The sequence below is a fragment of the Saccoglossus kowalevskii genome, chromosome 3 (genome assembly GCF_978046115.1).
Source record: "Saccoglossus kowalevskii chromosome 3, keSacKowa6.1, whole genome shotgun sequence".
Taxonomy (NCBI): Eukaryota; Metazoa; Hemichordata; class Enteropneusta; family Harrimaniidae; genus Saccoglossus; species Saccoglossus kowalevskii.
Genome location: NC_140643.1, coordinates 27,751,248 through 27,769,049, shown reverse-complemented (window position 1 = coordinate 27,769,049; position 17,802 = coordinate 27,751,248). Strand labels below are relative to the sequence as shown.

General features: G+C 36.0%; 1 protein-coding gene across 3 annotated transcripts in view; it reads left to right on the top strand.

Moving 5' to 3' along the window:
• Positions 1-17,802, top strand: part of LOC100366876 (F-box/LRR-repeat protein 5-like) — a 39,436-nt gene that overhangs the window by 8,414 nt on the left and 13,220 nt on the right. For 2 of the 3 annotated variants that reach the window (XM_085496987.1, XM_002740096.4), the window contains exons 7-9: positions 461-1,162; positions 5,003-5,237; positions 9,626-11,973. In XM_085496987.1, the coding sequence (XP_085353113.1) occupies positions 461-1,162; positions 5,003-5,231 (931 nt within the window). In that variant the 3' untranslated portion in view covers positions 5,232-5,237; positions 9,626-11,973. Of the gene's footprint in view, positions 1-460; positions 1,163-5,002; positions 5,238-9,625; positions 11,974-17,802 lie in introns of those variants that run through there. The other variant, XM_085496986.1, reaches the window with a different exon arrangement.

Below are 17,802 nucleotides of genomic sequence, written 5' to 3'. Positions count from 1 at the left end.
AACAAAGCCTCCTTCTGCCTATTTTTAGTTACTGTTTGGACGTAGTCCAAAAACAGGGACTTGTAATTTCACTTTTGTCTGTATCACAAACATGCCTTGACCAATTTCATTAAAACTACACACACACACACACACACACACACACACACATACATACATCATATCGTCCCTAAGCATGATCCAGCCATTTTAGTGCTAAAAATTTATTTCAGAATCTGATTCAGGATTTTCATACTAGAAATGCATTATGAATGTCTTGGGCAAAATAAAGGAAGGAATTGCACAAAAAACTAAATAATTATTTTGCAATAATGTTGATGGTTACTAAAAACTTGTGATTCAGGGATTTAAATGGTGGCGCTAGATCTCCTTAACAACCAGTTATATCCATGTTATCACATTGTTAACTATCGTATTATTATGTTTGTAGTTGATATTGCATTCATTTATATTGTGACAGGCTTGGCAGGAATGGAGCTGGCGGTCAATTGAAGTACCTTGATCTTTCTGGTTGTTTAAAGATCACTGACACAACGTTGGTACGCCTTGCCAAGGCCCTGGGTATGAATCCCCAAAAGGTTGAAATGTGCTGTGTGGGCGCCTGTCTTCCCGACACGAATCAACAAATAAATGACTGTCACAGTGTTGTGGAGAAATGTGTCTGGGATGTGGAGGATGATGATGATGATGAAAAAGACGTTGATGAGGTTGCTATGGCATTACCAAATAATGATGAGGTTGCCATAGAGAGTTGTGATGAGACATTAAACTGTATTTCAAACCGACGGGAGATTTCAAATGACTACAGTGGTAGCAGTAATGTGTATGATCACAAATTGAATGAAGACATCGCTAATGTTGCAAGAGACAATACACTTGCATCTTGGACTAACACAGATTGGACAAACAGTGACGGTTACGAAACCATCACTTATGAACAAAACTGTAGCAGTGAGCTCAGGACCACTTTTGAGCCACCACTTGCGGTAACTGACTCGTATGAGAACATTGTAACTTGCAAACCAGACTGTGGTCAATATTGCCGTAACAGGAAAGCCAAGTATTCATCTGGGGACACAAACTGGGATCTTTTCCATCAAGGAAGGCCGCTGGAATTTTTGGGTCTTTCCAGCTGTTATCAGATTACTGACCATGGATTAAGGTAGGTTAAAATTGGAAGGTCATGGGTCAGGTAAGTATTTTGTTTACCTTGCAGTGAAATGTTCACTATGACTCACTAGGAACCCAAGTTAAATGTTCACAGTGACTCTCTAGGACCCCAATGAAATGTTCACTGTGGCTCCCTAGGACCCCAGTGAAATATTCACTGTGACTCTCTAGAACCCCAGTGAAATGTTCACTGTGGCTCCCTAGGACCCCAGTGAACTGTGACTCCCTAGGACCCCAGTGAAATGTTCACTGTGTCAATCTAGGACTCCAGTGAAATGTTCACTGTGACTCCCTAGGACCCCAGTGAAATGTTCACTGTGACTTTCTAGGACCCCAGTGAAATGTTCACTGTGACTCTTTAGGACCCCAGTGAAATGTTCACTGTGACACCCTAATACACCAGTGAAATGCTCACTGTGTCTCTAGGACTCCAGTGAAATGTTCACTGTGACTCTTTAGGACCCCAGTGAAATGTTCACTGTGACACCCTAATACACCAGTGAGATGCTCACTGTGTCTCTCTAGGACTCCAGTGAAATGTTCACTGTGACTCTTTAGGACCCCAGTGAAATGTTCACTGTGACACCCTAATACACCAGTGAAATGCTCACTGTGTCTCTAGGACTCCAGTGAAATGTTCACTGTGACTCTTTAGGACCCCAGTGAAATGTTCACTGTGACACCCTAATACACCAGTGAAATGCTCACTGTGTCTCTAGGACTCCAGTGAAATGTTCACTGTGACTCTTTAGGACCCCAGTGAAATGTTCACTGTGACACCCTAATACACCAGTGAAATGCTCACTGTGTCTCTAGGACTCCAGTGAAATGTTCACTGTGACTCTTTAGGACCCCAGTGAAATGTTCACTGTGACACCCTAATACACCAGTGAAATGTTCACTGTGTCTCTCTAGGACCCCAGTGAATTGTTCACTGTGACTTTTTAGGACTCCAATGAAATGTTCACTGTGGCTCCCTAGGACCTCAGTGAACTGTGACTCCCTAGGACCCCAGTGAAATGTTCACTGTGTCTCTCTAGGACCCCAGTGAAATGTTCACTGTGACTCCCAAGGACCCCAGTGAAATGTTCACTGTGACTTTCTAGGACCCCAGTGAAATGTTCACTGTGGCTCCCTAGGACCCCAGTGAACTGTGACTCCCTAGGACCCCAGTGAAATGTTCACTGTGTCTCTAGGACTCCAGTGAAATGTTCACTGTGACTCCCTAGGACCCCAGTGAAATGTTCACTGTGACTTACTAGGAACCCAAGTTAAATGTTCACAGTGACTCTCTAGGACCCCAGTGAAATGTTCACTGTGGCTCCCTAGGACCCCAGTGAACTGTGACTCCCTAGGACCCCAGTGAAATGTTCACTGTGTCTCTAGGACTCCAGTGAAATGTTCACTGTGACTCCCTAGGACCCCAGTGAAATGTTCACTGTGACTTTCTAGGACCCCAGTGAAATGTTCACTGTGACTTTCTAGGACTCCAGTGAAATGTTCACTGTGACTTTCTAGGACCCCAGTGAAATGTTCACTATGACTCACTAGGAACCCAAGTTAAATGTTCACAGTGACTCTCTAGGACCCCAGTGAAATGTTCACTGTGGCTCCCTAGGACCCCAGTGAACTGTGACTCCCTAGGACCCCAGTGAAATGTTCACTGTGTCTCTAGGACTCCAGTGAAATGTTCACTGTGGCTCCCTAGGACCTCAGTGAACTGTGACTCCCTAGGACCCCAGTGAAATGTTCACTGTGTCTCTCTAGGACCCCAGTGAAATGTTCACTGTGACTCCCAAGGACCCCAGTGAAATGTTCACTGTGACTTTCTAGGACCCCAGTGAAATGTTCACTGTGGCTCCCTAGGACCCCAGTGAACTGTGACTCCCTAGGACCCCAGTGAAATGTTCACTGTGTCTCTAGGACTCCAGTGAAATGTTCACTGTGACTCCCTAGGACCCCAGTGAAATGTTCACTGTGACTTACTAGGAACCCAAGTTAAATGTTCACAGTGACTCTCTAGGACCCCAGTGAAATGTTCACTGTGGCTCCCTAGGACCCCAGTGAACTGTGACTCCCTAGGACCCCAGTGAAATGTTCACTGTGTCTCTAGGACTCCAGTGAAATGTTCACTGTGACTCCCTAGGACCCCAGTGAAATGTTCACTGTGACTTTCTAGGACCCCAGTGAAATGTTCACTGTGACTTTCTAGGACTCCAGTGAAATGTTCACTGTGACTTTCTAGGACCCCAGTGAAATGTTCACTATGACTCACTAGGAACCCAAGTTAAATGTTCACAGTGACTCTCTAGGACCCCAGTGAAATGTTCACTGTGGCTCCCTAGGACCCCAGTGAACTGTGACTCCCTAGGACCCCAGTGAAATGTTCACTGTGTCTCTAGGACTCCAGTGAAATGTTCACTGTGACTCCCTAGGACCCCAGTGAAATGTTCACTGTGACTTACTAGGAACCCAAGTTAAATGTTCACAGTGACTCTCTAGGACCCCAGTGAAATGTTCACTGTGGCTCCCTAGGACCCCAGTGAACTGTGACTCCCTAGGACCCCAGTGAAATGTTCACTGTGTCTCTAGGACTCCAGTGAAATGTTCACTGTGACTCCCTAGGACCCCAGTGAAATGTTCACTGTGACTTTCTAGGACCCCAGTGAAATGTTCACTGTGACTTTCTAGGACTCCAGTGAAATGTTCACTGTGACTTTCTAGGACCCCAGTGAAATGTTCACTATGACTCACTAGGAACCCAAGTTAAATGTTCACAGTGACTCTCTAGGACCCCAGTGAAATGTTCACTGTGGCTCCCTAGGACCCCAGTGAACTGTGACTTCCTAGGATCCCAGTGAAATGTTCACTGTGTCTCTCTAGGACTCCAGTGAAATGTTCACTGTGACTCCCTAGGACCCCGGTGAAATGTTCACTGTGACTTTCTAGGACCCCAGTGAAATGTTCACTGTGACTCTTTAGGACCCCAGTGAAATGTTCACTGTGACACCCTAATACACCAGTGAAATGCTCACTGTGTCTCTCTAGGACTCCAGTGAAATGTTCACTGTGACACCCTAATACACCAGTGAAATGCTCACTGTGTCTCTCTAGGACCCCAGTGAAATGTTCACTGTGACTTCCTAGGATCTCAGTGAAATTTTCACTAATAAAAAATTTCAGGAAAATTGGTGAAATCTGTGAAATTAAAGCATATTCATTCATAATTTTGAGTGTTGGTTCTAGATAGAACCAAGTTACCAGTGTAAATGTGTACAGAAATGTAGTTGAAATAACATCTCTATGTGGGTTGTGAGGGCGCCAGTCGTCTGCATGATGTATGTTCACCATTGTTTCCAGCTTTACATCATCAGGCTGTTCCCATTATTTCTCAGACATGCTTTGTTGTGTTTATCTGATGCTATTCCTTTAGACGATTGGTTGTTGGTATTTACCAAGAATGTTGTAATACTATGCTTTTGATCTACCATAAATAATAAAAATAAGCAAGGCTATATGGACATGCTTGTCATTCTTGTAGAAATCTGTCAATATATAACACCTAGTTGCAACTTTGACTGAACAAAAATGGATGTGGTGCTATTCGAGATAACATTGTTTATAGTTAACATGTTGAATACTCTCCCAACATTAAATTATATTTATAATAAATTATCTATTTACTTCTTTCACTGTTTATAATTGACACAGTTGCAAAAACATGAATAATAGGGACCTAGCCCTTCAGGCTTGGGCCCCTAATGAGGACTACTGACAATGACTTGTTTTTATTGCCATTGGCCTTCAGTGAAATATGTCAAATTTATTTCAGAGCATTGGCCAACAATGGAGGGTTACCAAACTTACGTCACTTAGATTTGTCTGGATGTTTTGATGTGACGTCAACTGGGTTGCGAGAGATAGCTAAATCTAGTCCCTGCCTAGATCCCCATCTCTTCTTCTATTGTGATAATATCACTGATGGTCCCCTCCAGGAGTCTGCAAGTGGTTGTCAGAATCTACAGTGCATGAACCGTGTCTGCTGTAGATCAGGTGAATGACAAATGGTAAGTACAGCCTATGAAGAATCATCTCTAATTATCAATGTAGGTGTTCCTCTAAATACCCCCCCTCCCACCCTCCCTCCCTCACATGGAACCTGGAATTTCATTTCACATTTCCTGTGATATAGAGTATATGCATTAACAGCAGGGTAATAAGATCTTTAAGACAAACACAATATTTTCTTTGTCTGAATAATACCAAAACACCTTTTGTTTTTTGACAAATTTATTGCACAAGGCTAAGGATTCTATATTTGAAGGGTGGCGCCCTCTATAGTCGGTATCGAGCTGACATTGAGTAGCTCAACACAGTGTGTCATTTGTGCATTATAAGTGCTTAATCACGTGACCTTTTTTGATATCTTTGTACTATGAATGATATAGATCTGAGTTGAAAGCCGGCTAACGTCTACATTAATCTTCAAGGAGAACAAAATGTAGATCATTAGTCCTCGTATTTAAGTATGCACCATAGATTTAATAAAAAATATTTATTGAAACAATGTCTGAATTTACATTTACAAGAATTTCAGATATCATCAGTGGTGTACTTACATATAATTTATTTTAATTAGCAGACAACTTAAAATATACAAGTGTAAATTTATGGTTTGTATTGGTTATGTTGCTTTCATAAAATAGTGAACACTATGAGGGTGTTTAATTCATGTTTAGTTCAGATGATGTATTGTTAGTCAATGTATTTTTATGGTTATGGTAATTTTCTGATTATAAAACTGTGTCAGAATGGTTTGTTCTCCCACTACTAAACTTGTTGTTAGTTTTCTAGATCAAACATTGTGAATATTTACAGACTAAATGTAATACATGTAACCAGATTTAGGCATGTTTTGTAATGATGAAGTAAAATGTACTGCAATTTAACTAATACACATAATATAGTATAGGGAGTCATTCAATTACTGAGATTAGAATTTTCCTTGGTTAGTTTTCAGTTATAATGCAGGCTGTCAAACATTGACTGACTAATTTTTGTGTGTAACTGAAATCAAAGGTAGTGCTGCTGACATTTGATTGACACCAACCTTTGTTTGTTCAATATCACTTAGTCTGCTGCTACAACTTTGAACTCAGTCTAGAGTTGCCATGGTGAGGTTACACCGACCTGAAAAACTGTTTGAATTCTCATAGCCTACCTGTGTTCATGGCAAGCCATCCTGTAGTTCTGTAGGCTGGGAATTGGCAGATTTTGCTAGATGAATCTTGGTCTTGTCATGGAAGGTATTATAATACCTTCAAATGGCTATAAATATCACAGCTAAATGTTGGCTTTCAGGCTCATGAATTAACATAGAATAACATAGTGTAGTGTAAATACAAAGGAAATCAAGGACCAGAACATTTTTAATTTTAAAATTTAATTTAATTTTACTTTAATTTTTAGGTGATACAGTCAAATACAATTTTATTTTATTTTTTCTTGAAGATCAACCTCCTCAATAAGCTGACCCAAATTGATTTCAAGGATTCCCGACAAAATTAGTCCCGTTAGAAGGGCATACTATCTGAATTACCATGTATGATGATAAAATGCTTTTATTGAATATATATCCATATTTGGGATCTCGATAAAAATACAATTAAGTTGTATGCAAAACAGTTGACATTAATCTGTGAGAAATCAAGCATCCTACAGTGTCTGTTGCAGTCATGCATACATTCTTCTTATAATTTATGATTTTATGCTAATTTGAATTTGCATACCTAATTAGCCATGAGGATTCTCCCCAACATGGCCTTGTAAAGTACATGTCCCTAAATATAGTTCTAGCCAGTAGACATGTGGTTACAGTGTAAACACTCTTCACACACATTCAATAGTCTGTAGGTAGTAATTTTTGCAGTTAACTTATTGTAAATGTCAAGTCAGGGAGATTATACGTCAACTTCAGAGTCACAATGGCAATGGAGGCGTGCAGAATTCACTTTGAAAGCTACAAATTCTCTGCTCATTGAACTGTGAATCGGCTTGTTTGTGGGAATCAGTCTCGCATTCTAATGCTTCTGTGTTATAACGATGAATAGCACAGTTGTGATACAAATGGAGGAGAAGTCTAGGTGATGAATTCATTGAAATGTTTGAAATGTTACAAAACATGTGCTAACCTGTCTCTCATGGAGTGTTTTCTTGTCTCATGGGATGCAACTTCCCATAATACTTGCCTCTTGTGTTATAATTTTATTAACACATAACCTCCCCTCGGAAGAGGTTAAGAGGGTTACAATGGACAAAAACAATAAAGCCTAAAGGAAGACAAAAACTGAATAACATAATACATGGTGCATACTTAAGATAAGGTGGTTGATATTGACCTTTTATGTATACATATGTATATACAAATACCTGAGATTTCTAAAAAAACAGATTATTAGCAACAAAGATATCTGTGTTTTATTGAATTGGACATTGCCATTTATACATGATTAATCAAGAGTGGCAGACCATCGGTGTTTATTATTGAAAATGATTTAGATTGTATCTATTATAAAAAAAATATTAAATAAGTAACCAATTTTGATCATTAATGGACTGAAAATTATCTGCTTGGAGTTGAAAAACATCAATTTACTTCATGTGTTTCTTCTGTTGTATTTAATTGCATGTTACCTCAATGGTAAGGATTCTTGTTCTATATGTCTGTGGTAAATTAGAATGAATATGCTTGGCTGTGGTTAATAAGGATGCGTTGCTTGGCTCCACTAAATTATGTGGCTTATCTGTCATCTTTTGCTTGGTTTTTATCTTTTCGTAACTGTAAATGGAGTGTAATATTTTCATCATATTTAGTCCAAATAAGTTGCAACAGCGGAACAACAGGTAACAGGTTAGTGGCTATTTATAGTCAAGTGGTTCTGCTGTATCTGTGTTTATGAATAGAAGTCGGTTCCATGTCACTGCATCCAGCTCTATTCACGCAATGCAAAATTACACATGGGAATTTATTATCAGAGTCCAGATGGCTAATTCCTTTCTTCCACTCTATCATTGTCGTAATTATTGGATTATTAACTATATAATACACCCTAATTCATAATGTCATTGTAGTGTGGCCCTCTAGTGGCAGAACTGAGAAATGTCATAGATGGGAAACATGTGCATACCATATAATGTTTGTTTTGTTTAAGTATTGGAAATATTTTTATTTCAGATTATTTTTTCGCTTTCAGAATTCCGTACTGGATTATTTTACTGAACACTTCATTCAAATCAATGCTGTCAACGAAAGTACTTGTCTTTGTGCCGTTGACGGTATGCCTTCAGTGACACATGTACCCTGGTAGTTGCGAAAAAAATAATCTTTTTTGTTTTCGTCACTGCACAATCTTGGTGATATCATGTCTTCTATTTTGACTCCTTTTTTGTCAAAACACTCGATAATGCACATATCTCAATCATTCACAGAAAGACATTTCTCAGTTCTGCAGTAAATCATTTGTGAATCCACTCTTGTTGCTTATTTTTCCTAATTTGATAATTTTATGGCATTCATGAATTTTATGAAAATTGCTGATACTGATCCAAACTGGTCGTAACCATTCAGACACACTGATATTTTAGTACAATTTATTTTAATGCAAATTCAGATCGTCTAGTATTTAACATGTTTGTCTGAAGACTTGATTGAAACTTTAGGAATGATCTTGGTGTGCAACTTTACTTAAATAATTACTGATATGTCTTAATTTACAAATACACTTGAGTTCATTGTTTGGTCAGAGTAATCAAATTACACATTGTTGCCTTCCCTTCCATGTGTGTCTCCAGTAAACACAACGTATATTGCCTAAAGTCACTGATGAAACCATATCATACTAAAGTATTCACTCTACGGGTATAAGAGATGCCTACGCAACTCCCGCCATTCATCTCCAGCAGCAATTTGACACCAGAACAAGTAGCGTACGTTTCCCTGTAGATTGCCTTCCCAGTATAAAGGGACTGTTACAACCAAAGAAACATACAGCAATTTATGCCATGGTAATGTTTTATGCGTTGGCCGACCTGGTTGTACAAATCACACTCGTTAAATTACGCAAATCTGAGGATCCAACTCTAAACTTGATTCAAAGCTTATCAAGCTAGAAGCTAAGAATAGAAGTAATGTTGTATTAAGAAAACAATAGATGTTGTACAATGAGGGCAATCTTAGTAGGTAGCTGTAACAACAACAAAACAAACACTACAACTTATTACCTTAGTGTTTGTGAAGGTCGCGGCAGGTTATCAGGGAATTCATTTGTTGCCAAGACAGTTTACATTCTAATTTGACATGAAGGTTGTTATTCTTTTGTGTTTGTCATTATGTATGGACTCGTAATGTGGTCTGCTTTTAATAGAAGTCTTTGTGTGTGTTTTTTCTCCTCTCTAGTGTGAACTTTGGAACCTTTGGGTGGAGTGATGTTAAGATGTGTATCAAGATTCAGCCAAAGAAGTGTTTATATCCTATTTACAATCACTTATCTATTTTTTGCCTTTCATACAATTTATTTTAAAATGTATATCCCGCCATAGAATTCATTTATCATAATATAACTTTTAAATTACAAAAATTTGCTGAGCTTAAATATTCTGAATTTTCTTTATTTTTTTTTCAGACGTATCTTCACATTTTATTCTTCTTGTCATTCAATGTTAAAAGTCGTGATCAGACCCAATGAATACATTATTCTCATGTTTTCTTGCTACACCAGCTCATTCACTCACAGTATGGCCATTGCTAACACTGTATGTGTATACTGCAATCGACCAATACTTCTCCTATAATAATAATAAATTGATACAGAAAAAAGATAGAAATGATGGTTTGTTATTGATTTTTTTTTATTGGTGGAATGTTTGGAATGGAATGAGCCTCCTGTGTAAACAATAGAGTACAAGTACGTACAATGGGGTTGGCAGACGAGGACTATAGCCTATTGTTGTCTTGACATGTGTGCACTCACCCACTCTAGTTGTTTGAATTATGCAATACATCACTAAATAACCCATACTCTAATTCCTGTGATGCCATCCAGGTTTCCTTTATTTTCTGATAGTTACCCGTACTTGTCACTGAATAACATTCATTTAGTCATTTCATTCATTGGGTTTTCAGCTTGTGTGATGGTAAAATGATATACATGTGCTCCTATCTAATCAGGCTTATAGTAAAATGTACAGTAGTCGATGCATGCCAAGTAAACATTTGTGGAAAGCAAAGACAAATATCACTGTACACCATATTTTTTATTCATAACACTTTATAATTATTTTTCTGCATATAATTCCTTCATTTCATGTTGTCATGAGAGACCTGTGTATGTTGCTAAGTTTGAATTCATTTCTAGTGATGAGTGGCTATATGGTGTAGCACTGTAAAGTCGCTGGGTTCTCCCTGGTATTAAAAAGATGCTAGCTTGGTTACATAAGGTGGTTGGTTACATCTTTTACATCACAAGGCCTAAAGAAACTAATCTGTTTTATGTCAGCATGCTCACCACTATGCCCATCTTTTTTTCCTCTTATTTTGTTCATCACTGCCACAAAGTGATGAAACCTGCAAAATTTGTGTCAGGAAATATTTTAGCAAAAGAAGAAAAAAATTGCCTCATCACCCCATTTAAAAAAAAAATGTGTTCGTGCTAGGCTTGGGTTTAAAATGCAGCTTAGCCTCCCCCACACTCACAGTGGTGCTCAAAATGACCACCATACTATTACCAATAGAGCTGTAGTTGAAACTCACCAAGTTCTTCTATTCCATTCACTAAATATCATGTTTTTGAGTCCAACTCATTTGCTCAAGTAAAATCTCTCATAAAATGTCCTAGGCGTTTTATACCATAAATGACCACAGATTTTTATAGGCTTTTTTTCTCAAAATTGTCCAGGACATTTACACAAGACCACAGGTCATAAATGGTGTGACACTGATCGAGCTTTAGGTTTGAACTCTGTGCTTGGTTAATGTTGATCTGACAGACACACTGCTCATTGAGCTGTCTCAAACTTAAATTTGATTTTGTATATTGGTTTTATTCATTGTGTGATTTTTCGTGTTTAATGCTGTTCTTGTGTATATGGTCTGAGAGTATGAGAATATCTGCATATATACCATATATCTATAGATAGTTAAGGCAATGAGTTTTTTAGTAATATAAGGCCCTTTACTCAGACTATCTGGGATATAAAGTCCACTAGAAAAACTTGACATTTTATTTGGGTTTGGACTTTCTATCCCAAAAAATTGTTCATAGTCAGGCTTTATCATATACACATACCATATGCGAGGCAGGAATAGGTTATTTAACTCTGTTTTCGTTGGCTACTTCTCAGTTTACCATGTGGCAGCATGCAGGAAAGTGGTATCGCTATTCCAATTTTGTTGTGTTCGCCTGTAGAGAAACAAAATCTCAAACGCATCCAAACTGATATTTTTTCCAGTCTTATTTTCAAACCACAGTTTTCAATTTATTTTTTAAACTTGACACCTGACAGGTGTATAATTATATGCTAGAAAATGTTGTTATTGTACTCTTATTCCACTTCATTATCCGAAATACATTATTGTAACACGGTGTTGTGCTGCATAAACCACTGTGTCTGTAAATATTAGATATATTTCACATGCAATATACTATATGATTGACATCAAATGAACAGTGTATTTACACATGTATTGTTTTCTGCTGGCTAGAATTCTTGTAAAGTTGTTGGAAATAAACAAATACATTATATGAACTCTAATCCTTTTTCGTTTTTTGTTTATCTTGACTACCGATATAAGTCCTTAATTTGTGCATGTACTCCTATTATAACGATACTAAATCGTAAAGTAGATTTCAATAATACTTAAATTATTAATTATGTTAATAAAACTCTTAGAGTGTGACATTGTAAAGAGGAAATCTGAGCTCTACCAATTGATATTTTATGTACTTGTTTCTAAGTTTAGAAACCACAAAAGGAAATGACTTGTGTGTTGTGTAAAGTTAAATATTGAACAATAATGTGATGTTTGCGTGTTATTAACAGTAAGTGTTCATATGACTGGTCATCGTGTTTTACCAACCTGTAAATCGATACAAACACCAGGTGTTTTTGACACAAGTGAAAGACTTCACAGCAGCTGAAATTGAAGTCAATTTATGGATGGAATGGAATGGAACATTTGAATTATTTTACCAAATTTTCTGTCTTGAAAACTGACTGGTTGTAAAAACACTTAAAAATCTGAAAAGGTAGGATCACATGAAAACATGAAATAATGGATAAATATGGCCAAAAACCCTTAGGTCAAAAAGAAAAAATTGTTTTGTTGCCCTCAGCAACCGACCGAAAAATATGAAATAGTGGGTCACGTTTTTTTTTTTTTTTTTTTTTTTTTTTTTTTTTTTTTTTAATAGGCCCAAATATTAAAAACTCACCATTTTAAGCAGTAAACAAGAGTTTCCACTAAAAATTAACGATCCTGGACCGTTGTTTAAATCCCAGGGTCCCCGGGGGATGAGTGGTGACTTTGAACCTCGGGTTGATCTGTAGTTCTCATGTTGTACATGTTCCGAATACTATGAAGTCTGAAGAGCAAACACGTCTTGTGATTCAACGAATTGTTGGTGCACAATATTAAAAATATCGCCGCATCAAGTATTTTCTTAATTAAATATAAGCATTATTTTTAATCAAAAACAATACGTTTGTTGTAGCAAAGACACTAGTGTCTTTGGTTGTAGTAAATATAATTTTTAATACATGAAATGCACAAATTTTACTGAATTTACAAAACGTGACAATTTTGTTGGCCTTATGGTGAGTTGATGAAAATTATATTTATATATAATAAAAAGATGTTATTATCTGTTTGATTCACAAAAAAAACAAACATGAAACAGAACAGTCTAAAGTTGTGTTTGTACCATGTTGGATTGAACCTGACAACATTTATTTGCATAACATCGAACTTCGGCTTCATCGCACTACCGGCAGTCTGCTGTTTCAATCGCAGTTTCAATATAAGGGAACATGATGGTCAGGATTACCAACACTTTATCGTGCTATTGTAAATTTCACTGATTTATACGCAAGGAAATCTCTGCAGTGCTCATTAACAGCATATGGCCACTGATCTTTAAAGTTGATCGCATCTTCTGGTCTTTCATACATGTTATAATACTTTCTTAAAATATTCGTAATGTGACTGCACATTAATATATTGCACAAATATATTTTCTACACAGTTTTCATAGCTTTTATGAAAGCATAAGAGAGCGGTTACAGTCTTTCTTATTATATATCTTTCGTATCTGAGTACAAATGAGCGCTTCGAATTGTCAGTGGAGTGCGTGCATGTGAAGCATTCGATTATGAATAAATCTCTGACTGCGCCTGGTGGCAAACAAGCTCTGAAAGCGAATGTATTATTTTTAATAGCTATTTTATCTTTCAAGCATCCAGCTTCATATTATGTGAAAATAAATTTTAGTTTAATAATCCATCTTACACTAAATGAAATTTTTATAGGTACTTCTATTAAATATTACCTCTAATAGAGTAAATATAGTTAATAAATATTGATGAATAATTTGTTCATGAAGAAAAGCCCCCTAGGGAACCAGAAATTCTGCTATTGCCTAAAGCGTACTAGTATGTCTTGATTTCAATAATTGTTAGCACATCCAAATTTTGGTGATTATTTGACTTTCCATTTCATGTTTTCATTTAACAGTATGCTGATGTTAATGGAATCGCAGCTAGTATTAAACTCAGAAGGGAGACTTCATTAATTATATCACATAATTAAACTAAAAACTGCTGTACAGAGTAAATTAAGTTTAAATATTAACACAGAGCTTGCAAATTATGACTTTTAGTCATGTCAGAAAATACTTGTTGTACATTTATAAATAAATGTACTGTAAATGCATATCAAAGCAGCAAAAGTCAAGCTGAGACCAACACACATTGGCAGCATTGTTTGAACTTGATTTGTTTAATTTGAAGCCTGTGATCTTTTAAAGCGGGGGAGTCGTCACCTGCGCATGCGTCAGGTGGCCATAGCGTGTCATTGTTTACAAACAAGCGTCTACCCATGAGCCTTTGCATTTTTAGCGTGTGTTGTTAGCGCGTGCGCAGGTGATGACCCTCCTGCTTTAACCTTTTCATCACCCAACTCTTTTTTCTTATATTCTTCAATTTTTATGGAAATGAACCCTAATTTTGGAGCCAAAAGACAAAATTTAAGCAAGTTTTCAGTTTTTACTCAAAAAAATTGGCTATTTTTGGTCTAATCTTCTGAATGAAAGTGCAGACTCTAAACAGACTATTTTAAGAATTTGTGATGAAAAGAGGGAACTGTTGAAAAGGTTAATGCAATCAAGAATTCTGGTGACATATTGATATACTGTTATTGATTTCCAATAGGTGTAAAATATATATTGATCTATTTTCATGCCCGGTTATTTAATTGAATGGTACGTCACAAAATACTGAAGCAATATATCAGTTAATTTGTTATTTTGAGTTATTATTTTGTTAATTAATTTCAGATCTATAGTTCTTAAGATTTTTATTTATATTTCAGTTTTAGACACTACATCGTGAACTTAATGGTCTGAATTGTGTTGGAATTGACTCCACTCTTGAGTTCATAACATTGGCTACTGTAAAAGCATTAATTATTCACAGGAGGATTTTTCTGTTTTGGCTGATAAGTAAAATAATGTAAAGGGGTTAATTATTCACTGGCTTTTAAATTTGCTTATGTCGCTGACTGGAAAATGCGCTAAATTAAAACCCAGTGAATATGTAATATTTAGTATAGAACACATTATCTAAATTATAAAATCGTGAATTTAAAACCCACTGAATATGCCTGAAATGATAAATCAGCGAAATTTAAACCCAGTGAAAATTAGTCATTTTACAGCACACTAAATTAAATTGAATTCAATAGAATATGTTATTTCACAAGCAAACTTGTAACATCAGTAAATATGCTCAATGATGAAATTACAGAGAAAGAACTATTAAAAATTAAACATACATTTCATTGAGAAAAGAAAAAAAATCTACGGTAGCTCAAAACTGTGAAGGGAAAAAATAATTTGTTTTTTCTACTCTTTCCTTCACTGGTTTCTAGTGATCAACCCTTAAAAAGTACAAACTGCATGGTTATATGTTTGAGAAAGAACTTTCTTCACACTGTTAAGTACTACATTATTCTGCACATTATTCACAAAATTGTATGCATCTGGAATGTATGAATACTTTTGATACACATCCTTGCATGTATATCAGGTAATTTGCATAATACTAGTAATCTGTTTATCATTTTTTCATTGTATATCTTTGCGTTTGCACAAATGCATTGAAACCAAATTGGTACATAATTGTTGTTTGTGTAGAAGTATCAGCAATAAGAAAAATCTAATTGCATTATCGGAAACAAAAGACCTGGTAGTAATTATTCAATGTCAAAGACACTAAATTGCCACTGAAGGTAAACAGATAAATTCTCTGAGTGTTGAGTATACATAGCGAGCCGTGATAAGGACCATTATCGTTTGCCACCTGAGAGTTGTCTGGGTTCTACGAGGTTTCCATCTGAGGACATTGCCATGTCAGAACTATCACAAAATACATCAGAATGATGTATACACAGATAATGTCAGCGACACAGTGAGATGAGAAAACTGTCAAAGATAAAGGACTTTTTGTTCGGTTTTAAGACAAGTATATTTCTGGTAGGAACTGCAAATATTTTCTGTAATTATTTATAGTTTATTCTTGTTGTGTTGGTTCATGATATATGTGAACTTGTCACAATATATAGTTCATACTGCATTGATTTTTACAGTGATCATGTGGGTAAAATTCCACTTTGAGGCAATATTTGGACAAATTGGTGCTGAGACCATGATATGATTTGATTTGGATTTTTGTAATTTGCTGTACTTAAAGCAGTGTGATATTCATGTTTGTTTGTAGAACCTGTCTGATTAATAAGGTTGTAGGACATGTGAGGTTAAATCGGTATATTTATTATTGCAAGTAATACTGGTAATAGGGTAGTAGGACATGTTAGGTTAGTTTGGTATATTTAATATTGAAATTACTGATAGAAAAACTACAAAGGGAAGAAGGGAAGCATGAAAAAGTGTTTCAGAAATGCCTAATGGACATTTTAAAAATGTAAGGTGCCTAAACAATCAAACATGCAGCTATCCTAACTTATTCCTGGCTCAAAGTCTGGTTGCAAAAATGCCTAACATGCATAAAATGCTAAACATACAAGACATCTCAGCCAAAAGTTGGGTTTCAAAAATGTCAACGTGCTAGCCCATCTTAGTTAAAAATTATCGATGATTTACATTGCTCATCAAGTTATGATATTGAGAAAGGTGCAGCAGAGCAGATGTAGTCTAACAGATGGGACAATTGAAATGATTTCATAGAAGATGCTGGAGACTATACAAGTGTTTTGAAAGCTAGTGAATCTCTGATATTTTCATTATTTTGACAAAGAGCTCATATGGTGCATTCTTAGATTTCATTTCACCAATACAAAACCAAATCTGAAATTAGACAAAGACTATGGTATACATTACAGCTCTAATTAATTTTAAATATTTCCGATGCCTTAGTAATTCTTTCTATGCTTCAATTTCTTTATATACTAAAAAATATGACATTAACTAACCTATTAACTAAATTATAAACATATTTAAATGCACGTATTATTATTTTAGATTGCACGTATTATTCAGTGTATTCAAATTTCATTCGTTCCACACAATAAAGCAGTGGGATAAGACGAATCAATTCCATTAAATTATCTAATATGTGAATTGAAACAATAAAAAGACAAAAAAAGAGATTAGTGCTGTAGCAATTAGAGTAAGTGATTTCAGTCTGGCTTTTAATATTAAACTATTATGACATTTTAGTAATCCAGTCTTTCAACTTTCTGTGAACCAGAAAAAATGTATAATAAATCAAATTCAATTCAAAAAATCAAGTTATATTTCTGTCTCCCTTGTGAAATTAAAATTCAACGGCCTTTTTTTTCTGTAGAATATGAAATACACAACTATACAATCATTTCAAATTATTGACAGTCTAAAGGTAATTATTTATGTCTGTTTGGTTTAAAGCCAACAATATCTACAAATGCACAAAACATGTATTGGAAATATTGGTGAGAAATAGTATCATGTTGAAAGGGTTTAATGAACTCCCAGTTGTGACTTGTTTGGAGACTTATTTCTCTTGTGTATATTGAATTGACACTGGCACTTCAATGTGTACCAGGCTTCATTTATTATAAGTAACTTCAGATTTTGATTTATTGAGAATTATTGAGACATGAAATATGAGAGGTTGTCTATAATTGATGTATTACTCAAAAAAGGAATGAATGACTTGCATCATAATGGTTAACATGCGGCATACTAAATAAATAAAATACAACTCGTTTAATGTTATACCCCACCAAACATGATGTTCCGCCATTATCTCCCTCGGATTAGAATTCATTACAGCATTAATGAATAAAATCTCAAAGAATATGTC